The 25,884-nt window shown below is 37.4% G+C and overlaps 1 protein-coding gene across 3 annotated transcripts in view; it reads right to left on the minus strand.

Moving 5' to 3' along the window:
• Positions 1-25,884, minus strand: part of TTC17 (tetratricopeptide repeat domain 17) — a 116,176-nt gene that overhangs the window by 68,156 nt on the left and 22,136 nt on the right. For all 3 annotated transcript variants that reach the window (XM_065944430.1, XM_065944429.1, XM_065944431.1), the window contains exons 3-15: positions 22,006-22,175; positions 21,251-21,362; positions 20,891-21,022; positions 12,937-13,046; positions 12,228-12,372; positions 11,658-11,797; positions 10,035-10,195; positions 8,406-8,518; positions 6,441-6,587; positions 4,835-4,950; positions 4,513-4,678; positions 3,258-3,335; positions 2,902-3,126 (exon numbers count right to left, since the gene is read on the minus strand). In XM_065944430.1, the coding sequence (XP_065800502.1) occupies positions 2,902-3,126; positions 3,258-3,335; positions 4,513-4,678; positions 4,835-4,950; positions 6,441-6,587; positions 8,406-8,518; positions 10,035-10,195; positions 11,658-11,797; positions 12,228-12,372; positions 12,937-13,046; positions 20,891-21,022; positions 21,251-21,362; positions 22,006-22,175 (1,815 nt within the window). The remainder of the gene's footprint in view (positions 1-2,901; positions 3,127-3,257; positions 3,336-4,512; positions 4,679-4,834; positions 4,951-6,440; positions 6,588-8,405; positions 8,519-10,034; positions 10,196-11,657; positions 11,798-12,227; positions 12,373-12,936; positions 13,047-20,890; positions 21,023-21,250; positions 21,363-22,005; positions 22,176-25,884) is intronic.

Here is a 25,884-nt window from a genome sequence, read left to right on the forward strand (position 1 = left end):
AGGCTGATTCTTTACCATCTGGGCCACCAGGGAAGACAGCAGTGGAAATGAAGATAAACAGTGAAATTCTGGGTATATTTTAAAAACAGAATCAGCAAGCTTAATTAATAGATCATATCTGCTCTTAGAGGAGAAAGGTTCGAAGGATAACTCTAAGTTTCTATCTTAAACTATTGGCTTCACTGTCTACAGAAATGGGGAAGACCAAGACCAAATTGGAACAATGTTAAGGAGCTTAGTTTTGGCCTGCAGTTTAAGTGTTTCAGATATTCAGTGTGTTTCAGACATTCAATATGTTTCAGATATTCAAACGGAGATGTCAGATAAACTGCTGAATAAAGGAGTCTGGAGTTCAGAGCAAAGTTGATACATGAGTCAATAAGGAAAGCATAGTGTTCTTGAGATATGGTTCTGGAACAATTGGATATCCATGTGGATATGAACTTTGATTTCTACCTAACATCACAAAGAAAATTTAGCCTGAAATGGATCATAGGTCTAGATGTAAAACCTGAAACTATAAAACATCTAGAAGACAGCACAGGAAAAGATCTGTGTATATCCAAGAGTCAACTATTTAAAGACAAACCACAGAAAACAAAACCAAAACAGGACTATTTTTTTCAACCTTCTTATGAAGACATCTTAAATCTAAGAATAGAAAGCAAAGAAAGAAGGTAGTAAATGAAGGGAATTTTTAAAAGCTAAGATAAAAAGGCAAGGAGAGAAAGTATTTTTAACATATGACAGATGGAGTTTAAAAGACTTTACTGTATAAAGAATTCATGTAAAATTTTAAAGATTCTAACAAAATGGACAAAATTCCTACATAAACTTTTACTTTAAAAATACAGTTGAAATACAGTATCCTTAAAATAGGATAAAGAAATCTGTTACAACAGAGAAGTGAAAATTTTTTTAAGTAAATTTATTTTACAAACGCTAATACAGAAGCAGTGTGACTTGACTATTGAGTGTGAACTCTGAGGTCAATCTCCCTGACTTCAAATTCAAGCTCTTTGATTTTTTTATAAATCTCTTCAGTTTTCTTTTTCTATCAAATGGGTAAATCTTATCTCAGAGGGCTGTGTGGATTAAATGAGTTATTACATGTAAAGTGCTTTGTATGGTGCACTAGAAAACAATAAAAGTTAGTAGTTATTTCAATTGCTTGATAATGTATTATCTGGTGATAATACTAGAGAAATGAATATCCACAGATCTTGATTATGGCAACATATATTGGCTCAAATCTTTTTCTGAATTGTTTAGTAGTCTGTATCAAAGGTATCAAAATATTCATTCTACCAGCAATCTTTCCTAAGAAAATTTTCTTTACACAATCATTTAAATTTATGGCTGTAAAAACTACATAGTAATAATTTTTTTATATAATAAGGTTTAAAGGTCACCAAAGTTACAGTAAGGGGCTTCCTTGGTGGTTCAGTGGTAAAGAATCCTCCTGCAATGCAGGACCACAAAAGACATGGGTTCGATCCCTGGGTTGGAAAGATCCCCTGGAGGAGGGCATGGCAACCCACTCCAGTGTTCTTGCCTGGAAAATCCCATGGACAGAGGAGCCTGGCAGGCTACAATGCATAAGGTCACAAAGAGTTGGAGACAACTGAAGTGACTCAGCAAAGTAACAGCAAAGTTACAACATACAAAATATTTATGCAGAGGGAAAGCTTACAAGGAAATATTTCCAAATGTTGACAGCTGGGGGTAGGGTCTGATGAAGGTATATTCAGGGGTATCTACCCTGATTCACTGATTTATCTTTTTATTCTTGTTACAGCACCACAGTATTTAACTGAAATTTTAGTAGAATTTTCAAATATATAAAGGCAACTAATCTCTAAAGTAGCTCTTTTTTCTTTGGAAGAATACTGTCTAATTGCCTTGGGTGACGGTGCAAAAAAAGTGAACCCTTACAAGTATGAAGGGAATACAGTTGTGTTGAGCCTTCTATTTGGGTGTTCTCTTTATCATATCCCATATAGAGCATCTGTTCTACTATACCCACACCTGACACTGTAGACATTTGATAAATATTTGATGTACTTCTCTGGCAAGCTGGTCTTTGTATATAACACAGTGGTTGTAAACTTCTACTTAAAATCCAGTTGTGAATTTATTTCAAAGGAAACTTGTAATAGGCAACATTTCCTTCTAATACTGAAAGAAATCAGTTTGGGGACACCTCAAATAAACCTAAGCCATTCATGTACAGTTCTTCTAAAAGTTTCTTTGGGTATAAAACTTGGAAACATTTAGACACTAAGTATAAAAGCAATTTAATTATATATTTATTATAACTGCATTTCATCAAACCTACAATGTCATCAATTATAACATGCATCCTTATTTCAGAGATGTTAATATATGAAAAAAAAAAGGAAGTGGTATTTTAGAAACTATGAAATAAAGTAATAAACTACAAAGCAGAGATGTAACTCCATGGACTTCAAGTGGAAGGTTCAAGGTACGAACCTATCTATCCTTATCAAAACAACCTTTAAACTGTGCTCTGGCTTGGTTGGTATAAAGATTTTAAGTTGTAAAACAATATAATACTAAAGTATGTGCATGCTATAATGAGTAAGATAAAATGAGAAGCAGATGTTTCCGACATAAAAAGGTGGCAAGTGTATTTTTAGCAGCCATGTCATTCTTATTTAAATGTTTCTAAAAATAAACTACATAATTTATAAACTTCTTTTAAAACAGAGATAAACACATCAAAAATATAACAAAAGCCCTCTTACAATATGCACATTCTACTCTGAAAAATAAAACATGAGATTTCTTTATGCCCTCTCTACAAAAATACAACAAATACTCTGAATTTGAGTTACCACTACTTAGTACATATTGCTACAAAGGAACATGAAACCTCACCTCAGAGCTATTGATGGCCAAAGCTTGAAGTAGCAGTTTAGTGGCATCAAGATGAAGGCCATAGTGAATCAAAAGGTTGGCCAAGTTAACAAGAGGAACGTCCTGGTATTGAAGGGGAGCCAAATTCAAAGCCCTCTGAAGACAAGCAATAGCAAAAGTGCTATTTCCTACTGCTCTCCAGTAGAGTCCAGCTTCATTGAGGATCAGCCAGACAGGAGCATTAGGCTGAAAAAGCCCAAACACTTAATTCAAGAAGACAGAACTCATGCTAAAAAGAATTTTTAATACATGCATTGTAACTTTTAATTACAATTACCCAGCATTTAAATTTCAGATGTCTGAAGTAGGCGGCTCACCTTGTTAATAGCATGAAATAAGAAAGACCCAATTTCTTCTTCTGGGATAGTATAGTTATTAATACGGGAAAGCAAAATCTGAAAACATTAAAAGGAAGACTGAATCAATTGAAAATAACAGGGAAGACATCTGAAAAGAATTTATACAGATCCTTACTTGAACTCTTCAGGAACAGCTAATTTGAATAGACATTTATAATTTATATATATAACACGAGGTCACTGATGTACCAACAGGTGTTACCTTACTCACATGTATGCCTTAGTTTCCTTTAACTAAAAAAAAATAACCAAAAGACATATACAGCACATACATTATTAAGATGATCTATCATTTCCCCCTTAAAGTCAACCTAAGTGTCCAGAACCAAATGAGAAATAATTCAGAAAACAAAGCATGCAATACCTGATGCAATTATCTGCTATCCTTCCTAGCTGGAAAAGCACCAGATCCTCAGTTAATCACTTTATATTCCTGAAGCATTTATGTAACTGTGAACAACTCTAAGAAAGGGATCATGGTCTGTTTATCTTTGTATTCCTAGAACTCCAAACACTGCCTGGAACATAATGTTTTTTTGCTTCAGTAAATGTTGAATGAAAGCAGTAACTACTCATAGTTTCAAAATTAAATTTAACAAAGGTCATTGTGATGGTTTGTTTTCTCTGTAAAAAGGAAATTTTTTCATTTGTATCCATGGAATGGTGTTTACCCTAGGATTTATATTCAGTAATAAGATTCCTAGTTACACATAACTTATAGGAACTACGGAAGACAGCCTAACAGAAAATATTTATAATGTTTTTGCCAAGAGGTTATCAAATTCATACAAATTCCTAAGGACCTCACATGAGTCCAAAGCAGGGCTGATAAGGCCAAGGAAAGAGAATCCTCACGCTTTCAATTTCAATTATACAAACTCCTGGTGGCTTGGAGGATGCAAAGCTAAACTGCAGTGGCCAGAATGGCCTTCACTAGGTAAACAGAGTTCTGTGTGACTCATCCTTGCGGCCCTCTTAGGGGACAGTGCTTAGGTGGTCTGTGTAAACAGCAACCCCAAGCAACCCTTTGCTGGCAGTCCTTCAACAGTATGACTGACTACTTAATAATTTCACTAATTCTTTAACTCAATCCTTCAGTTTTATAAACTTAGAGCTCAACAACTGCCCTCTATTCAATTTTTGCTCCACCGATGAGGCTTGTGAAATCACCCAGAATGGACGGCAATAAACGCCAAGCCTAAGTGAGCCTTACTTTTCGTGCATGGTCATCTGGCATTTTGGCTTTCAGATCCATGCGGACCTCTAATTCTTTGACTAAGTAGGACAGGGTCTGGCTTTTTCTGATGTCAGTTATGGAACAGTCAGGGGTTTGGGCCTCTTCTTCTGAAGAATAATCATCACTGTTGAGTTCGTGGATCCTGGCACAAGAAAAAGGAACAAAATTCATATTTTCAAAGTTTGGGTGACTTCAAAATAAAGACTTAACCTTTCAGGTCCAAGGCTGGTGCTCTCAAAGAACTGCCAGATGATAATCATGCAGAATCAAGTGCTTTGCCATATCCATAAGCACTTGCCTGAGTCCTTTGTTTTCCGGAGGCAGAAAATACGTTGGCAATTCCCCACCAACGGGGACTCTAGGATAGCTTTCTGCACAATCAGCTCTTTTAGGCCAGAGAATATGCTGCTTGTCCTAACAGAGAAAAAAAAGTTTCTCATAAATTTCTTCAGAGTCAATACTTCAACATGCTAAATGAACTTTTAAAAGAACATAAATGTTAGCAGAAAAACCAAACAACAATTTAGTATTTTAGGACCTAGAGACTGAGGTAGACTCTAGAATATTTTTTCTACTGTGGACTGTTAGTCTAAGTCAGTAATTCTACCTGCTCTACCACAGACTGGCTCAGGGGTGGGCAGGCTTAACTCGGCTGAGCCAGTAAGACACAGGGAGAGGTTTGCTTCGGGATTCCAGGAAAGAAATGCCAGTCCTAGTCTCCTAAGCCACAGGAGCAAAAACCACATTGTTCCAGCTGCTGCTGGCTGTCGCCTCATTACCATGAGGAAGAACAGCTTTTGGATGGAACCAATACAGTGGACACCATTTGAAAGAAGAGGAAAACAATGGGTTACTGGGCCACTGGTCAACCAAAGTTTGCTCTATCTTTGGACTTCCTATAATACGAGGTGAATTTTCTTTTAAGTCAATTTGAGGTAAAGTTTGTGACATATACTGGGAAGCACACAGACACATAAGAAACTGTCCCAGAAAACTATTTTCCCCTTAATTAAGACCTTTTCCTTGCCAATGCCAAAGTTTAACAATTATTTTATTGTAAAATTCCATTTTTATAAATTAAATAATTAGTACCAGACATTTACTAAACTTATAGCGTGAAGTTTTCAAACTTGGGAGTTTACATTCATATAATTAATATAAGTGGCTGTATTAATTCTGTTAAATTTCTGAAAAATTTAGCAGTGAGGGCTTCCCTGATGGCTCAGATGGTAAAGAATCTGCCTGTAATGCAGGAGACCCAGGTTCAATCCCTGGGTTGGGAAGATTTCCTGGAGAAGGGCATGGCTACCCACTCCACTATTCTTGCCTGGAAAACCCCATGGGCAGAGGATCCTGGCAGGCTACAGTCTATGGAGTCACAAAGAATTGGACATGACTGAGTGACTGACACTTAAAAAAAAACAACAACAATGTTTCTGTCTTCATATCTTGATATGGCTAACATATAATTATCTCTTAGCTAGCTTGGAAATACATATTCATAAACTTGTTTATTTTCTGTACCTTCTGCAACAAGGGGAGCTCCAGCAGAGCAAGGAACCTGGTATATAGTTGTGAGCTCAGTAAAAGAATGCTGACTGAATACATGAAATATATACAAACACACACTTAGGCCAAGTTTAGAAAATTGTGTGGGCTGGTAATTTTACTTAGAGCTTTGATTTGACATCAGGGTGTCTATCTGCCCCATGTGGCTGGCAAGAAATCAAGACAGATCCTATGTCCTACTTACCCACCACCCAGCAGAAGGCCTTCCATTTAATCTCAGCTCAACAACTTCCTGCTCAGCAGTGACTGCAGCCATATTAATCAGTGGGGTTGAGGGCCACTCCTTTAAGAAATCTTACTTGAGAAAACTCTTTCACCATCCTCTACTAACTTACCCTATATGCATTAGAGTCCCTGCCCCAGATCCAGAGAACAGAATGGGCTACAGGAGAAGACTTGACCAAATCACTGATATCACTCTGATTTGTTTGAACATCAAAGTTCACAGACATCATACTGGAGGTTGAGGAATCTTCACCAAACTAGAAAATGAAAAGAAAAGTTCAATCAAATTGAAAGCAGAAAAGCAGTTGTGACTCATTTAACTTAAACCCAAAATGTTAGTGAATAAATCAAAATTAGAAGGAAATCAGAAAGCAGGTCAGCTAAAAAGCAATCAGATCTTTAATTTTCAGAACCATGCCCCAATAGTATTCTCTCACAGATAATGCATAGCTAGCAACTTCCAATCAACTATGCCACTGATGTGTGAGAAAACCAGTGTGGGCTGTTTTCTTCTCCGTCCATTTCTTTTCTATGATTTAGTCTGTCACAGGTTTAACTGATTTAAATGGCTGATTCAGAGGTTTGGTTCATTCTTCTCCCCTGTCTGGTCTAAAGGGATAACTACTCTATAAAATTATTGTGCTTAATATACCTATCACTTAGGCATTAAATACTATTGCACAATCAATTTCAAATATGTATAGCCTCCCCCCAAACCAAAGAACAATATCTGATACTCTCACAAGATACCATATTTCCTATGTATTTCTGGAACCTTGTTAGAAAAGAGAGTAGGACTAAGATGGGATGGAGTAGGAAAAACATGAGTAAAAGGAATGAATATGATGAATTTATAGCTCTATGCCTTGATGAATAGGAATACAGTCTTTCACTATATAGAGGTGATGAAATTCATGGATACCTAATACTGGAAGCTACACTGGTACATGGCAGTCTTCCAAATGGTCTGTCTTGAGACCATTATGATTTCTAAAAGTTACACTGTGTTTCAGTCTATTTCATTTCTAAATACTCCCCTCTTCCGCTTAAAATGCTTGGATTTAAGACAGGGAGCTACAATCTTATCGGGTATGAGCCTGTTCTTCCTTTACTATTCCTGAAAACTAAACACGGGATATTGCTAGAAGCTGGCTCACAATAATCATAGTAAGCTTTTGGCCTCTATTACTATTTCTCTTCCTAAATGATCTCTTAATTTTTGCTCCTTACTCTTTTCCAATGTCTGGGTTTTGTGTTTTTTTTTTTCCCCCCAGATTAAAGTGTTCTAATTTTTCATGGTCTGTCTTTCTATAGATGCTGTCCTGATCTCTTAATTACTTTAACTGCTTCTCACTAGAAGTTTCTGTATCTATGATTAAGGACATGATGGGTTTTCTATAGGATATAATAAATGTTATTTTATTTCCAGTATCCTTTTGAATGAAAACTGGACTCTGGTTGTACTTACTATCTATATCAGCATCAGTTGCATGCCATTTGGTATCATTATGTATTATTTCTTCCCAACTAGCAGGCTGGGATGTTATGTGCATGTGTGACTGTATGTATATGTGTATGTACCTGTGTGGACATACGCAGAGACAGAAAGAAAGAGAAAACATGCGAACAGCAGTGGTACTTAATAAACGTTTCTTGTTGATAATGATCATTTTGTTAATGCTTTTGGTTGAAGCAACATAACTGAACTGATGACTTTCGCAAAGAGCATGGCTACTCTTTCCCAAATTGTAAATTAGAGGTCTTACTAAAATAAGTTATAAGGAAAGGTAAAGGCTTTGAGTCATAGACCAATTCTAGCTGTCATGGTAAAGATAGGAATTAAACACATATGAAAAGACAAATACAGCTAGTGCTTTAGGAAACAGACATATCATTCATGAAGTAACTGAGTACTCTCTATAAATCTGACTTCAAAAACATAACAGATACTCAAAATCTTAAAATGACAATCACACATTTTAGAGATCAAATATACAAGGAATTGGGGGTGGGAGAGCAATGTTACTCTTGATATGCAAAAGTTTATAAGAACTAGAAGAGACCAAGGAAAAGACCTGGACATAGTCCACATTTTCAAAGATATCACCACGATGGTAGCGCACAGGTTGGTCCCACTGGCAATGTAAACTATGCTGCTGGTTGACCAGACGGCATATCTGATGATTTCCTGGGATACAAAAGGAAATTAAAACTGGTGAAAAGATCAACAATGCCAACACAGTTTTCTTAGTCTAAGTCATGTAGTATCAACCCTGTATTCTTCAGAGCCTGGCACAGTACTTATGGAGGGGTACTCATCCAGGGGAAAACTCCTTAAGGGTTAATTAAATCATTCTAAATCCTCAATTTCTCCATCTATAAAACAAAGGCGCCACTAAATAATCACTCAGGTGTCTTCTGGCAATTCTATGACTGTAAAATCTACTGAGTAAATTGTTTTAAGACTTTGCCCATCTCTCTGGAGACAATTTGCTTTATATACTTCATAACTTTTTCAAATGTATATATAAGAGCACTGGTTGCATTTTAGTACAGACTGAGCAGTAAGTAATCCGAAGGACCAAACATACTCTTTACATTCAAAATAGCAAAGAAAATTTGACAGGTGAATTGTAAAATGGGACTATAAATGGTCATGTTGTCCAGTCACTCAGTCACATCCAATTCTTTGTAACGCCAAGAGGCTGTAACAGACTCTATTTATCAAGGGAGAGGATATAATATAAGGGATTCTATTCATTTACTCTTTGGTGTCACGTTGTCATATCTGCTCCCACAGGGTTTGATCGTAAATGAAACATTCTGGGAACAACCAAATCACTGGTATGCTGTCAACGCCAGTTCCTTTAGACCAGTGGTTCTGTTTTGGGGTCACAGGCTGTAAAAGATGTTCATAACGGGATGTTCCCAGTGGTCTAGTGGTTAAGACTCCATGCTTCATCTGCATGGGGCACATGTTCAATCCCCGGTCAGGAAACTAAGAATCTGCATATCTACACGGTGTGCCTCCCCCACCCCCCCACAAAGAACTATATATCGTCTTCCCAGAAAAGAAGCTGTGCATATACACAATATTGTGTGTCATTTGGGGGAGGATTTCAGAATTCCCTGAAAGTAATCCACTGATGACTTTTTTGCTTAAGACAAAGTCTAGTCTAAACTCTTCTAAAATAAAACATTTGTTTTTAATGGAAGAAAAAAAGAACATTTAGTCTTACTGCCAGTGTTGGCTGAAAAGTGTGAATTTTTTGTTTCCAGGGTGTGTCTGGCTTGCATTAACTTGCTGTAGGGCTATGTTACTCACAGTGAGCTTTCAGATCAGCAGCAGCAAAAAGGAGTTTGTTAGAAAAACAAGAATCTCAGGCCCCACCTCAGACCTACTAAATCAGAATCTGCATTTTGACAAGATTTCCAAGAGACTGACATGCATATTAAAGTTAGAGAAGTACCAGTGTTGGCCACAGAGGGCAAACAACTGTTAGGACTCCTAGGATACAAAAGATTTGGTTTTTACTTTAAAATGTGAATTATAAAAAGGCCAGGAGGATCAAACTGGCTCCCAGGCCTGCTGGTCCACTTGCAGCGATAACTTCATTTTAAGATCCAGGGAAATCACAAGCACAATTTTACACTGCTTGGACTTCCTAAGCTGCCTTTAAAAAGTACGTGGAATCAGGACTTACCTAGCTGTGCCTCTTTCGCCATCTGTGTCTCATGGATGATATTCCGCAGGATCTGCTCTTCCTGAATCAGCTTATGTTTTTCTAGGGTTTCCTGCTGTCTCAGGTAGTGGTCATGTTGCTTTTGATACTCCTTCAACTCGTTCAGTGTTCGCTGGAGGGATCTTAACATTTTTTAATGCCAGGAAAAAGTTACAGAGCTTTAAAACTGTAAATGTTTAAGCCCACTTAAATACACAGATTTTCTGGTTCTCAGCAAAAATTGCAAGATTTTGACTTTTAACAAACAACCCCTGTACCACCATCTCAAGAACCATGGGGCTAAATAAATGCTACCACTTTATTAATATTTGGGTGGTAAAAAGATAGATGTGAAATTCTTCTCATAAATACAACAATTAATGAAATTAAATGGTGTGGCGGACCTTGCAGGGGCCAAAAAAGATACAAAGTGATATACTATAAAGCTCTACAGATTTAACAACTCTGTTTTCCTCCACAAAGATTATATTAGTTCCACTGACATTCAAAGCCTTTCTAGAATCTTCCTTTTCTTTTGATTCTATCTAAACAAAAGGTTAAGGAAAAAAGGCCACAATACCAGGCTCTTGCACTGGAGCTCTTCGGTTTACAGATTTGGGTAAAAACCACAGAAACTGCTTGGAAAGGAATATTCTCTACCAGCTGATATCAATAAATCAGTGGCTTCATTATATTTAGTCACAAAAATCTTATTACTTATTACACTTAACATATGGAGGTTTAAGAGCTGAACAGACTGTGTAAGAAGAACATAATAACTGGAAGCAGTTCAGCAAGGGCAAGTTCTGAGCAGGTATAACAGAAGCCAGGCGAAAACAAGCTATCATTCTATCCTTTTTACTACATCAGGCTTTTAAACAGATCAGAAAATGGAAAATTTATTCATTAAATGGAAAATTCAATGAAATCCTAATCTCCACTGAATTCTCTAATAATCAGACTCAAAATCCTGTAAGTGATGAACAATTTACTTCTGAATTACGTGAAGTTCCTTTACTGGTCTTATTATTTATAGAATTAAACACAGTACATTTTTAATTAAGTACAAGGACCAAGTACAATGGAATTCCATTACTGTGCAGCTTATACAAACCTGATTAAAACATGGGCAAATAATCTCTCTCAACATCACTTAACCAATATATCAATAGCCCAGCCCTAGGAGTCAAAGGGGAGAAAGCTCGAACACAGCATGTGCAAGTGAGTTCCCTGACAGTCTAACTCACGGAAATAAAAGTGCAATCAACAGAGTTACTAAGCATCTGGCAGAATCCCCCTCCTTCATCAGACTTCATACCAGTAACTTATGATCAAGAGTATAAAGATTTAAATGATGGCATGTACTGTAAACATTCTCTAGTACCTAGAATCATTTACACAACCACTGATTTGTGCTAAGCCTCCTGGATCTGGAGAAAAAGGACAGGACTAGTAGTAGTGAAAAGGTGTTTTTCTTAACACTAATGAACAAATTAACGCTGATTTCACCCTATACAGGTCTAACCTATGATCTATTGTGCTTCAGTAAAATAGTGCTTTAGTAAAGCTTTTTTTACTTCAGTAAAATTTTTTCCTCCGAGTTACCTATGTTGAGCTTCCAATTTCTGCTCGAGTTTTTGCTGACACAGGACAGCATGCTTCCTCTTTATGGCTTGCTCAAACCCAGGTTTGGCCTGTAAAGCATGGTCGTAACAGAGCACTGAGTGGTTATACTCCCCAAGCATCTAAAGAGACAAACACACACACACACACATACACAGAGGAGGGAAAAATGTTAGCCTGGTTGTATCTGTCCAAATGTCCTTATGATTTATGAGATCACACCAAATTTCATACAGTGAACATCATCTCAATCAGTGGCCAAACCTCCATAACATGAAGTGATGCTGCATAGGATGGCTTAGTTCAAACAACTGCTATCTTAAGAGGACTACTGTAAAGAAATTTAATATTCCTATCAATTTATTATTTTTTTTGTCAAGAGGCTAGGACACTTATGATTCATTATTGTTTGAGTTTTTTTTCTCTTAAGTTTCTTCATTTCTATCCCCTTTCTCTTGTCTAGAACAGAAGAAGGGAAGAGGGTATTTTTTAACTAGAAAAAAACAAAGAAAGAGCAACTGGATTGGTTCATGTAAAAAAAGTTGTATTTACTGCATATATGTTTCCTAAAGTGTAGTAGCTAGTGAAGAAGTCACTGTCGTCCAGAGCAGCGTGGACCACGACAGCAGCGTCGGCAGAGAAGTGTGCTCTGTGCAGAACGTTCGCCAGGTTGACCAGGGCTATGTCTTTATTGTGCCTTCAAGAGGAGGAGAGATGTAATTAGACGTCAGGAGAGAAGCTTGTGCTCCACAGTTATCTGTGACTACGTTCAGAGCTGTTGCACTTTGGAAAACAATTCTGAGTTTGCTTACAGATGGGGAAAATAATTTAAAAAAAATCCTAATGTTTCATTTTACATCATTTATGGTGCTCATTCAATCTGATGGCTACAAATTTGCCACAAAAATCAAGGCTGGCAGACATTTTATGATTTTAAAATATATTTACGGCTGATGTTTGCTTTGAGAAAAATTTAACTTTTGATAACTTCTCCAGCCTAGGTCCTTACTTCCAAGTCCCAGGCAAGTCATAGGGAATCTATATCACATATTTTTCTTAACAGAAATCAGAAGTATGTTATGCCATTATCACTTTGAACTCTTTGACATCTACCATTTTTGACTGTACTAATTTCTTGGAACAGGGATTGAGGAGAAAGTAAGTACATACAATGCTTCTCCTTGTTTTTTTTTTTTAATATATATTTTAACAGTCCTGAATTATGTGGAAAATAACAGGTCCGGAAGGACAGGAATCCTACCTGGATGAGAAGTGAAGAGCTCTCATGGCACATTCCACTACTTGATATGGCTCATTTTTTATTCTCCAGTAAAATGAAGCCATGTTATATAGTACCCACGAGGAAGAGTTCTACAAATTAAACAAATAAAATGACAACCAAATATAACTCAAGATAGTTTCTTCAACTCAGAATGTTCAAAATGAGCACCTTTACCACTCTATCTAGTCTGAAACTGGTAAAGATCAAGACTTACATAGTAGTGACAAAGCAGAGGAGAAAGCACAAACAAACCGTCTGTAGCAAAAGAGGCTTCTGATTATTAGCTGAACAAGTGTGCTAACGTGCGGTCTAAACAGACAGACTGTCCAACCCTAGGCTATCACTCCAAGAGGGAAATAAAGCCGAAAATCTCACCAAGCGGCCACAACTTGGGCCCTATTTCAGAACTTCAGAAGTTAGTATCTAGCCTACTTAGAAATGCTAGTTGTTCTAACATGAAATTCCTGAAATTAACATACTGCAAAGATATATTTTTAGTTGTCATGTTCTCAGTGTGTTCAGAAACTCATTCAGATCTTCACATTGCTAAAAATGTCTACTATATATTAATGACGTATTATTTAGTAAAGTTAAACAGAAATTCAGATAGCAGACAGGTTTTCTCCTTTTGTGGTTTGGATTTTTAATCCCTGAACATACACTGATTTCAACTACAGAGAGGTCAAAACACTAAACTGAACTGTGTCAAAAACTCAATGTAAGTTTAAACCCAAGTAAGAAATTTCAAATTCAGAATGAAAAAAGTCATAAAATTTAAGATAAAACAGAAAAAAACATATGACAGCCAACGTTTAATATCTTTAATAAACAGATAGTTCATAAAAAATCTAAACAGAGAGACAAAAAGCCAAGAGAATATGGGACAAAACATGGACAATTCAAAAATATGAAACAATGGCTACTTAGCAGGTGAAGATAATAAAAAACAACAAAAAATAATCTAAAAGATGCAAGTTTTTCTTTTAAAAATTGGCAAAGATGAAAAAGAATGCCAGTATTCACTATTGGCTACAGTGTATATTAACTGCAGATATTAACTGTAGGTTAGTAGAGCATTTCCTAGGGGGGGAGGGGGGAACAATTTAACAACCTGTAGTTATAAAACCTTAAAGAAATGTGATTACTCTTTTATCCCCAAATTTCATGGTTAAAAAATTTATCCTTGAGAACAATTTTTAACTAAAGAACTTCCTTCGTGGTTTAACTAAAGAACTTCCTTCGTAGTCTAGTGGATAAGAATCCAGCTGCCAATGCAGGGGACGTGGGGCATCTCTGGTCTGGGAAGATTCCACACGTGGGGCAACTGAGCCAGTGAGCCACAGCTACTGAGCCTGCCATGTCCTAGAGTCCATGCTCTGCAGAAAGGGAAGCCACCGCAGGGAAGCCCATATTGCAACCAGAGAGCAGCCCCGGCCCACCACAAAGAGAAAAAGCTCACGTGCAGGAACAAAGACTTAGCACAACCATAAAGAAAAGAAAAACGTTTAGCTATAAAAATATGTTAAACTAAAAAAAAAAAAAAAAAACAAAACCAAAATTTATAAAACAGTAATTATCTCTGACTTTAAATTACAAGTCTTACTTTTATAGATTTTTATATAGTCTGTTTATAAAAAAGGACCAGTTATTTTATTTTTGAAAGCTATTTTTAAGATTAAAAGCAGTATAATTCTGCATTAATCATCCATTAAGTATTCTAGCTTCAAGGAAAAATCATGATTTTTGAGTAATGCAATGAAAGATTTTAGCACTAAGTGTAGCTGGTTAAGGAACGCTATGCTCAGTGCTCAGCTGCATCCAACTTTTTGTGACCCTTTGGACTGCAGCCCACCAGGCTCCTCTGTCTCTGGGATTTCTCAGTCAAGAATACTGGAGTGGGTTGCCATTTCCTCCTCTAGGATATCTTCCCAACCCAGGGTTTGAACTCACATCTCTTGCATTTCCTGCACTGCAGGCAGATTCTTTACTGCTGCGCCATCTGGGAAAACCCGTGGACAATAAACAAGCAAATAAACAAAATAGCAAAGGTTGTGCTAAGGGCTGAATTCATTTAATGGAACCCTTGTTCCATTAGTACTCCTCCCATTTTGCACGTGAGGAGACTGAGGCTCCCGAGATCCCACAGCCCATAAAGGGCAACATTAGGACGTGAACCTGGGTCTTGTAATCCCAAACTCTGTGCTCCTGCCGGCCTTCTGTGGTCTCACTGTACTTGACAGTGCTCGGTGCTGTCTCTACTCCATTCCAAGACAGCTCTGACTGTTAGAACAAAGTCTCCTGTTGTGATGAACTGAGGTCTATACCTGGCTGGTCCCACTTTTGCCTTTTGGGGCCACCCCGGACTGCTTCCTTCCCTCTTACCCATGTCAGCCTGAAAGGTGAAGGCTGAGCGCCAAAGAATTGATGCTTTTGAACTGTGGTGCTGGAGAAGACTCGAGAGTCCCTTGGACTGCAAGGAGATCCAACCAGTCCATCCTAAAGGAAATCAGTCCTGAATATTCACTGGAAGGACTGATGCTAAAGCTGAAACTCCAATACTTTGGCAACCTGATGCAAAGAGCTGACTCATTTGAAAAGACCCGGATGCTGGGAAAGATTAAAGGCGGGAGAAGGGGACACCAGAGGACAAGATGGTTGGATGGCACCACCGACTCAATGGACATGAGTTCGGGTAAACTCCAGGAGTTGGAGATGGACAGGGAGGCCTGGTGTGCTGTAGTCCACAGAGTTGCAAAGAGTCGGACACGACTGAGCAACTGAACTGAACTGAACTGAACTGACAGGTTCTAGAAAAAGCAGATGCTATATTCTTTCACAACTGATTTATGACTTAGGCTTCAGTTTCTTTTTAAATCAACAAATGGTTTTTAATCTGTTTTTAAAACTTGCATTGTGAATTGGGACAAAATGATAAATTAAAAATTCAACATGAACTACTAAAAACATCATGATAAACAGAGTACTGTACACATCATATTGGAAGAGAAAAAGAAATCTTTGAAGAAAAATCTTTCAGTAAGATTTCTTATAAAATCTCCTGCCAAAGCTATAAATGCTGGAATGTCACTATTAATTATTCTTTCTCTTTTGAACACTTTTTTCTGCCTGGCTCTTAGATACCACATTGGGCCTCTTCTACTGGCCCCTCCTCCCCCTCTGCGTGACAGGCAACGTAGGAGGACCCAGGACCTCTTCTCCAAATGACCTTATCCAATCCCATGGCTACAAATTCTCCCTGTTTAACAATTATTCTCTATCTATAAATCCAGCTGTGACCTCAACTGGAGTTCCAGACTCATAAAGGAATTTCAGTTTAATCTGACCCATATAGAACTCTATCTTAACCCTCCTCCACCCCACACAAGCTCCTCCTTCAGGTTGCTCAAGTCAAAAATTAAGGAATTATCCTTGATTCCTTTTCCTCTCATTCCCCACATCTAACTAAGCAGCTTCTAAACATCTTCTGAAATAGTTTAAGTCCTTTCATTTCCACTACTAACCATTCCAGTCCAAACCATCTTCATGCTTCTCTTGAATTACGGCACTAACCCTCTAACTGGTTTATTTCCAGTTCTGGCCTCCTTGAGTCATTTCTCCATACAAGTTTGAGTGTACTTTTAAAAATACTAATTAAATTATGTCCCTTCTCTGCTTCAGCTTCTCAGCACACCTGGAATAAAATTTAAAGTCCTAACCTTGGCTTTTGGCACCCCACTCCAGTACTCTTGCCTGGAGAATCCCATGGATGGAGGAGCCTGGTAGTCTCCGGTCCATGGGGTCGCTAAGAGTCAGACACGACTGAGTGACTTCACTTTCACTTCTCACTTTCACACATTGGAGAAGGAAATGGCAACCCACTCCAGTGTTCTTGCCTGGAATATCCCAGGGACACGGGAGCCTGGTGGGCTGCTGTCTATGGGATCACACAGAGTCGGACACGACTGAAGTGACTTAGCAGTAGCAGCAGTAACCTTGGCTTTCAGAGCTCGAGATAATCTGGCCCTGGCCACCTTCTCTGGCTTCATTCCTTATCACCCTCCCCTTTGCTCACCAGGCCCCAGCCATACTGACCTGAATTTAACCATATAACACCTGTTACAGACTGAATGTGTCTCTCACCATTCATATATGGATGCTCTAACCCCCAATGTGACTATATTGAAGATAAAGCCTCTGAAGAAGTAATAAAGGTTAAAAATCCAACAGGGCCAGTCCCCTTATAAGAGGAGGCTTTTTCTCTCTCCTCCCCGATGTACACACAGAGAAGCCACGTGACGACACAGCCAGAAAGCAGCCATCTACAGGCCGGGAAGAGAGTCCTCAGCAGGGACTGAATCAGCCAGCAACATGATCGTGGGCTTTCCAGCCTCCAGAACTGTGAGAGTTCAGCTGCTGAAGCCACCCAGCCTGCGGTATTCTGTGGCAGCAGCCTGAGCTGACTGATACACTGTCAAGCTAAGTAAGGCTTCAGGGCTCTTGCCTCAGCCTAGAATGCCTTCCTTGATTTAAGACTTTTGGTTTCTTCTGTCATTCAAGTATCAGCTTAAATTTCATATTTCCAGAGAGGATAACCCCACCTGCTTAATCTAAAGTAGCCACCCAATAAACCCTCTATTTTAATTTTTTATAGAGCACTTACCACTATGATCTACTTTCAACTAACAATTCTCTGAAGGATATTTTAAATCCTAGGCCAGTTTTCCCTTATTATTCATCAATTCTGGGGATGCGGTATTTTACATTACCTTCAGAAAAACAAGATGAAGAAGGTAACTTAGCTACAAAAATAATCTTATATAAAGTATTTGAATAAACATATATTTGGGTAACATTATATATATATTTGAGTAAACTATATATAAATATTACAACTACACATTTTACTTAATACCACTGCATAGAAAATAGCCTGGATTTTATGAATCTCCTTAGGCACAGAGAAGAGCAAAAACTATTTCTAAGTTCCCACATGTTATCCTCAATGATACATTTAAATTTTTGGGTCCTGTTACATAATCCCACATTCCATTTTTTTTATTAGTTGGAGGCTAATTATTTCACAACATTTCAGTGGGTTTTGTCATACATTGATATGAATCAGCCATAGAGTTACACGTATTCCCCATCCTGATCCCCCCTCCCACCTCCCTCTCCACCCGACTCCTCTGGGTCTTCCCAGTGCACCAGGCCCAAGCACTTGTCTCATGCATCCAACCTGGGCTGGTGATCTGTTTCACCATAGATAATATACAAGCTGTTCTTTCAAAACATCCCACCCTCACCTTCTCCCACAGAGTTCAAAAGTCTGTTCTGTACTTCTGTGTCTCTTTTTCTGTTTTGCATATAGGGTTATCGTTACCTTCTTTCTAAATTCCGTATATATGTGTTAGTATGCTGTAATGTTCTTTATCTTTCTGGCTTACTTCACTCTGTATAATGGGCTCCAGTTTCATCCATCTCATTAGAACTGATTCAAATGTACTCTTTTTAACGGCTGAGTAATATTCCATGGTGTATATGTACCACAGCTTTCTTATCCGTTCGTCTGCTGATGGGCATCTAGGTTGCTTCCATGTCCTGGCTATTATAAACAGTGCTGCGATGAACATTGGGGTGCACGTGTCTCTTTCAGATCTGGTTTCCTCAGTGTGTATGCCCAGGAGTGGGATTGCTGGGTCATATGGCAGTTCTATTTCCAGTTTTTTAAGAAATCTCCACACTCTTCTCCATGGTGGCTGTACTAGTTTGCATTCCCACCAACAGTGTAAGAGGGTTCCCTTTTCTCCACACCCTCTCCAGCATGTATTGCTTGTAGACTTTTGGATAGCAGCCATCCTGACTGGCGTGTAATGGTACCTCATTGAAGTTTTGATTTGCATTTCTCTGATGATGAGTGATGCTGAGCATCTTTTCATGTGTTTGTTAGCCATCTGTATGTCTTCTTTGGAGAAATGTCTGTTTAGTTCTTTGGCCCAAATCATACACCATGACCAAGTGGGCTTTATCCCAGGAATGCAAGGATTCTTTAATATCCGCAAATCAATCAATGTAATACACCACATTAACAAATTAAAAGATAAAAACCATATGATTATCTCAATAGATGCAGAGAAAGCCTTTGACAAAATTCAACACTCATTTATGTTTAAAACTCTCCAGAAAGCAGGAATAGAAGGAACATACCTCAACATAATGAAAGTTATATATGACAAACCCACAGCAAGCATCACCCTCAATGGTGAAAAATTGAAAGCATTTCCCCTGAAATCAGGAACAAGACAAGGGTGCCCACTCTCACCACTACTATTCAACATAGTGTTGGAAGTTTTGGCCACAGCAATCAGAGCAGAAAAAGAAGTAAAAGGAATCCAGATAGGAAAAGAAGAAGTGAAACTCTCGCTGTTTGCAGATGACATGATCCTCTACATAGAAAACCCTAAAGACTCTTCCAGAAAATTACTAGAGCTAATCAATGAATATAGTAAAGTTGCAGGATATAAAATTAACACACAGAAATCCCTTGCATTCCTATACACTAACAATGAAAAAACAGAAAGAGAAATTAAGGAAACAATACCATTCACCACTGCAACAAAAAGAATAAAATACTTAGGAGTATATCTACCTAAAGAAACAAAAGACCTGTACATAGAAAACTATAAAACACTGATGAAAGAAATCAAAGAGGACACGAACAGATGGAGAAACATATCGTGTTCATGGATTGGAAGAATCAATATTGTCAAAATGGCTATTCTACCCAAAGCAATCTATAGATTCAATGCAATCCCTATCAAGCTACCAACGGTATTTTTCACAGAACTAGAACAAATAATTTCACAATTTGTATGGAAATACAAAAAACCTCGAAGAGCCAAAGTAATCTTGAGAAAGAAGAATGGAACTGGAGGAATCAACCTGCCTGACTTTAGGCTCTACTACAAAGCCGCAGTCATCAAGACAGTATGGTACTGGCACAAAGACAGAAATATAGATCAATGGAACAGAATAGAAAGCCCAGAGATAAATCCACGTACCTACGGACACCTTATCTTTGACAAAGGAGGCAAGAATACACAATGGAAAAAAGACAACCTCTTTAACAAGTGGTGCTGGGAAAACTGGTCAACCACTTGTAAAAGAATGAAGCTAGAACACTTTCTAACACCATACACAAAAATAAACTCAAAATGGATTAAAGATCTAAATGTAAGACCAGAAACTATAAAACTCCTAGAGGAGAACATAGGCAAAACACTCTCCGACATAAATCTCAGCAAGATCCTCTATGACCCACCTCCCAGAATATTGGAAATAAAAGCAAAAATAAACAAATGGGACCTAATGAAACTTAAAAGCTTTTGCACTACAAAGGAAACTATAAGTAAGGTGAAAAGACAGCCCTCAGATTGGGAGAAAATAATAGCAAATGAAGAAACAGACAAAGGATTAATCTCAAAAATATACAAGCAACTCCTGAAGCTCCATTTTTTTTAAAGTAGGTGTTTCTTTAAAAGAAAATTACAAGATTTTATTTGTGGTGATTTTTTTTCCTGTTCAGAGAACAGTGATAATCTATGTATTTACTGTGTATAGTTATATATCAGAGATGCTAATGTTAAATTTTCCTTCACACTCAAAATAAATAATCTAGCCTATAAGCCCAGTTGCTTATATTAGTTTATAATTTGTTTTTTCAAGAATTAGTTCAAACAAAACTTTTCAGCATCTCACCCTGATAAAGGGGACTGGATTGTCAATGCTTCTGCCTAACTTTAAACTATATGGTTTATACTACTGTAATCAGGATTTAAAATCAGTCTCTAGACAAAAACAAGCCAGGGAGGTATTTTCTGAGAGAAAAGTATCTTTTGTTCACAGTCTCTGGGCTCTTTAGTCACTGATGACTTACCTTCTGCAGGCCTTCATGAATGAGGTGACCTATGTCATCTATACTCCTTCCTAATCGTTTAGATAAATACGTGAAGATTGGATCTTCTTTAGGTAGTAGAGGTGCGGAAAGATTAACTCTCTCTTGTACACCCTGAAGAGAAGAAGAAAAGATTGAAAAAAAGAAAAAGGAGATTAGAAAACATAAAAGATTGCAATTCGGTATCTTAAGAGTGTTTATTCTGAAGAAATTTTAAAAGTAGATGTTTGTTAAAACAAAAAGCTATTTGGAAGAAGAGAAGAAAGAAAAAAAGAGCATGCCTAAGAGAGAGATTAAAGAAAAAAATGAAAACGAGGCCCCCCTCTAAATTTCTCTACTTACTCGCAAGTGCTGAAAAGCATGTATACTATATGGAAGCTCTAGAATTTTAGTGCAATCAGGTTGCTCAGGGTCTGGAGGGACAGGAGATTCTGTGTCTATATAATCTTCAGGGCTACAATCAAGAGGCAAGGAGTAACAAATGAATGAAAAGTGAAGAAATGCCAATTTTTTCTCTAATTAAATCATATTCTCAAAGCATCTCACTTTACAATCAATATTAGTCAACATGCATACCTTTTTCATATAGTTGCTGTTGGAATAAATTAGTTTGAGAGTTCAACTTAAAGGAGATAAATCAAGAGTTAAAGAGAAAATAACAGATAAGTCACAGACTGTTAAAGACTGCAGACTTTTCAGCTAATAAGACACTGCTAAACTCTTTCTAGAAATGTTAAACCAATTTACACTTTTGTATACACTCTTCCCATATTTTATGTTACTGATTTTTAAATATTTTTTTCCAATTTAATGAAAAATATGTTTTAGCATGCACTTACTTGATTGTTACTGAGAAATAATTTTTTCCACGTTTTTATGGGCCATTTGTACTTTTTACCATAAACTGTTCAATTTTCTACTGTGATAGTAAATAATTGATCTGTAAGAATTCTAAACATAGTATATATTTTGAACTTTCAAATTTCAATAAAGTCATCAGTTATTGAAGCTTTTTCTAATTAGAAAAATAATTTCGAATTGAGCAATGTCTGTTCAGGAAGAAGTACTTTTATTTTTGGAAAGAAAATTTTTTTTACCTGATGTCTTTGCTCTCCAAAGTTATGTATGTGCCATCATATAGGTCTAGGTCCCCTAAGGGCACCTTGGCTTTGATGCAGTCTGGATCCTCTTTATTATGTCTCTGTTCCAGTCCTGTATCTCTGTCCTCATTCTCTTCTATGTGAATTTTTTGAGCAACTAATTGCTTCTGTTGAGAAGAAAATAAGAACTTGTTGGATTTTTCTAATATTTCAATCTACATACCATGTAAGAGAAAGGAGAATTTAACGTGTTGACCAAGTCAGAGAATTCTAAATATGCCCTCGGTTACCTTAGCTGACATGAATAAGCTTCTCAAAACAAGTGTCCATATACAGAAAGTAACAGAACATGACATGTATAATACTGGCACATGTGTGCCTTATAAAATGATCTCTAACTATCTATAAAGCTATATTTAACAACTTTCTAGGCACAGGATGGCTCAGCAATTAAAACTACCTTGAACTGTCCAAACATGTCATATTTCAGTCCTTCGAGACAACCAGCACATTGATAGTGCTAGCTGGAATCACTAGATTCAAGAGAAATTTCTGCCACTTGTATTTTTTTCCCAAATGTATAGAGGAACTACATAACAGCTATATTTCCACTGCTCAATCTTAACATTTTGCCATATTCTAGATTTTTCTAGAAGGAAAAAAAATAGTTGAAGCCCCTCTTACCGTCTTTGAAACCCCTCTCTCCCTTTCAAAAGTTACCACTACCCTGGGAATCCCGTGGTTAGGACCTGTCACTCTCACTGTCAAGAGCCCAAGTTCAGTCTCTGGTTGGAGAACTAAGATCCATCAAGCCGCATGGCATGATCAAGAGAAAAAAATAAATATTATAAATAAATAAGCAAGCAAACAGAAGTTACCACTATCCTGAATGTTTTATACATCATTTTATACATCATTTATAAAATATTACTATACTGCCCGTACTCTCTTAAATATTACTATATATATCTAAAATCAACACATAGCATTGTTTTGCAAGTTTTAAACTTTTATATAAATAGTATCATACTGTATATTCTACAACTTTCTTTTTTATTTATTTATTTTTCTCTCTCTCTTTTCTTTTCCCCCCATTTATTTTTATTGGTTGGAGGCTAATTACTTTACAATATTGTAGTGGGTTTTGCCATACATTGACATGAATCAGCCATGGATTTACATGTGTTCCCCATCCCGATCCCCCCTCCCGCCTCCCTCTCCATCCCATCCCTCTGGGTCTTCCCAGTGCACCAGCCCCAAGCACTTGTCTCATGCATCCAACCTGGGCTGGTGATCTGTTTCACCTTTGATAGTATACTTGTTTCAATGCTATTCTCTCAGAGCATCGCACCCTCACCTTCTCCCATAGAATCTAAAAGTCTGTTCTGTACATCTGTGTCTCTTTTTCTGTTTTGCATATAGGGTTATCGTTACCATCTTTCTAAATTCCATATATATGTGTTAGTATGCTGTGATGTTCTTTATCTTTCTGGCTTACTTCACTCTGTATAATGGGCTCCAGTTTCATCCATCTCATTAGAACTGATTCAAATGTACTCTTTTTAATGGCTGAGTAATATTCCATAGTGTATATGTACCAGAGCTTCCTTATCCATTCGTCTGCTGATGGGCATCTAGGTTGCTTCCATGTCCTGGCTATTATAAACAGTGCTGCGATGAACATTGGGGTGCACGTGTCCTCTTTCAGATCTGGTTTCCTCGATGTGTATGCCCAGAAGTGGGACTGCTGGGTCATATGGCAGTTCTATTTCCAGTTTTTTAAGAAATCTCCACACTGTTCTCCATAGCGGCTGTACTAGTTTGCATTCCCACCAACAATGTAAGAGGGTTCCCTTTTCTCCACACCCTCTCCAACATTTATTGCTTGTAGACTTTTGGATAGCAGCCATTCTGACTGGCGTGTAATGGTACCTCATTGTGGTTTTGATTTGCATTTCTCTGATAACGAGTGATGTTGAGCATCTTTTCATGTGTTTGTTAGCCATCTGTATGTCTTCTTTGAAGAAATGTCTGTTTAGTTCTTGGCCCGTTTTTTGATTGGGTCATTTATTTTTCTGGAATTGAGCTGCAGGAGTTGCTTGTATATTTTTGAGATTAATCCTTTGTCTGTTTCTTCATCTGTTATTATTTTCTCCCATTCTGAAGGCTGTCTTTTCACCTTGTTTACAGTTTCCTTTGTTGTGCAAAAGCTTTTAGGTTTCATTAGGTCCCATTTGTTTATTTTTGCTTTTATTTCCAATATTCTGAGAGGTGGGTCATAGAGGATCTTGCTGAGATTTATGTCTGAGAGTGTTTTGCCTATGTTCTTCTCTAGGAGTTTTATAGTTTCTGGTCTTACATTTAGATCTTTAATCCATTTTGAGTTTATTTTTGTGTATGGTGTTAGAAAGTGTTCTAGCTTCATTCTTTTACAAGTGGTTGACCAGTTTTCCCAGCACCACTTGTTAAAGAGGTTGTCTTTTTTCCATTGTGTATTCTTGCCTCCTTTGTCAAAGATAAGGTGTCCGTAGGTACGTGGATTTATCTCTGGGCTTTCTATTTTGTTCCATTGATCTATATTTCTGTCTTTGTGCCAGTACCATACTGTCTTGATGACTGCGGCTTTGTAGTAGAGCCTAAAGTCAGGCAGGTTGATTCCTCCAGTTCCATTCTTCTTTCTCAAGATTGCTTTGGCTATTTGAGGTTTTTTTGTATTTCCATACAAATTGTGAGATTATTTTAAAACTTTCTTTTTTAAAACTTAATGCTTTTGAGATTTATCTACATTGGTCAGTACAGAGAAGGTCTGTGGTTAGTAAACCGTGTATGTCAGAAAATTGCTTTGTCCTCACTCCTGAATGATGGTTTAAGAGAATATAAAATATTATATTTAAAAGAATATAAATTCTGTACTTAACATTTTGATGCTGTTGTCTTCTGGTATTGATTCTGGTATCTAAGTACAGCTAGTTGTCACTACTTTATAGGTAAATTGTATTATCTAGTCTCATGGATTTAATCCTATGTCAGTGATTAAGAAGGATAAATAAACTTAAATCTCAAGCTCAAGCCTTTACCCAGGAGTCCACACCAGAAGAACCAACTCTTCACTCAATGTCTCCACTCAGATTCCTAATAGGTATCTTCTTAATATACCAGCCTCCTCCCCAGTCTATCCCTCCTTCAGTCTTCTCATCTCAGCTAAAGCCAACTCCATCCAACATCGATTGCTTGGGTCAAAAATCATGGAATCCTCCTTTACCCCATCTCCATCTGTCTCTTCCCAACCACTCCATGACCACCTCCTGGGTCTAACAGTTTCGTAGCTGCTTCCAGGTTCTATCTAGATCCAACGTCCAAAACCAGATCATATAATTTTAGAGTTTCTAACCCAAAGTGATACTCAACCCTGAAATGGTGTTCAGGAAACTGATGATGCAATTACTGAACCACTAGATGGTTTGGTTCATTTTTTGGTCATTAGGTTTTGTTTTGTCTTCCTGCCTTTTTAAAATTCTTCCCACCAGACTCTTTTCATGCTCCATCCCAGTCTTCCAGCAGTAGTAAATCTGCTTATCTTCCTTTATCTTGCACAGAACACTGTTGTTCCCTGTACTCCACAGAGATGAAATGAACATCAGACAGCAGAACCTATTCCTGGTTTTGGAGACCAGCAGGTTTATAGTTTTAGCTACATTCTCAACTTAGTGTTTTCTATTCCATTTCAAGTCTACGGAGACTGTTTATGTTATGTTCAGACCTGACTACATTTTACTTTGATTTCTATTTTGCCTTTCAACTGTCATCGTGCATATGAAGCAGAACTAAGTACTATGTATAAACTCATTATATTACCTTAACCAAATACTGGTGGAG

The sequence above is a fragment of the Muntiacus reevesi genome, chromosome 9 (genome assembly GCF_963930625.1).
Source record: "Muntiacus reevesi chromosome 9, mMunRee1.1, whole genome shotgun sequence".
Classification (NCBI taxonomy): Eukaryota; Metazoa; Chordata; class Mammalia; order Artiodactyla; family Cervidae; genus Muntiacus; species Muntiacus reevesi.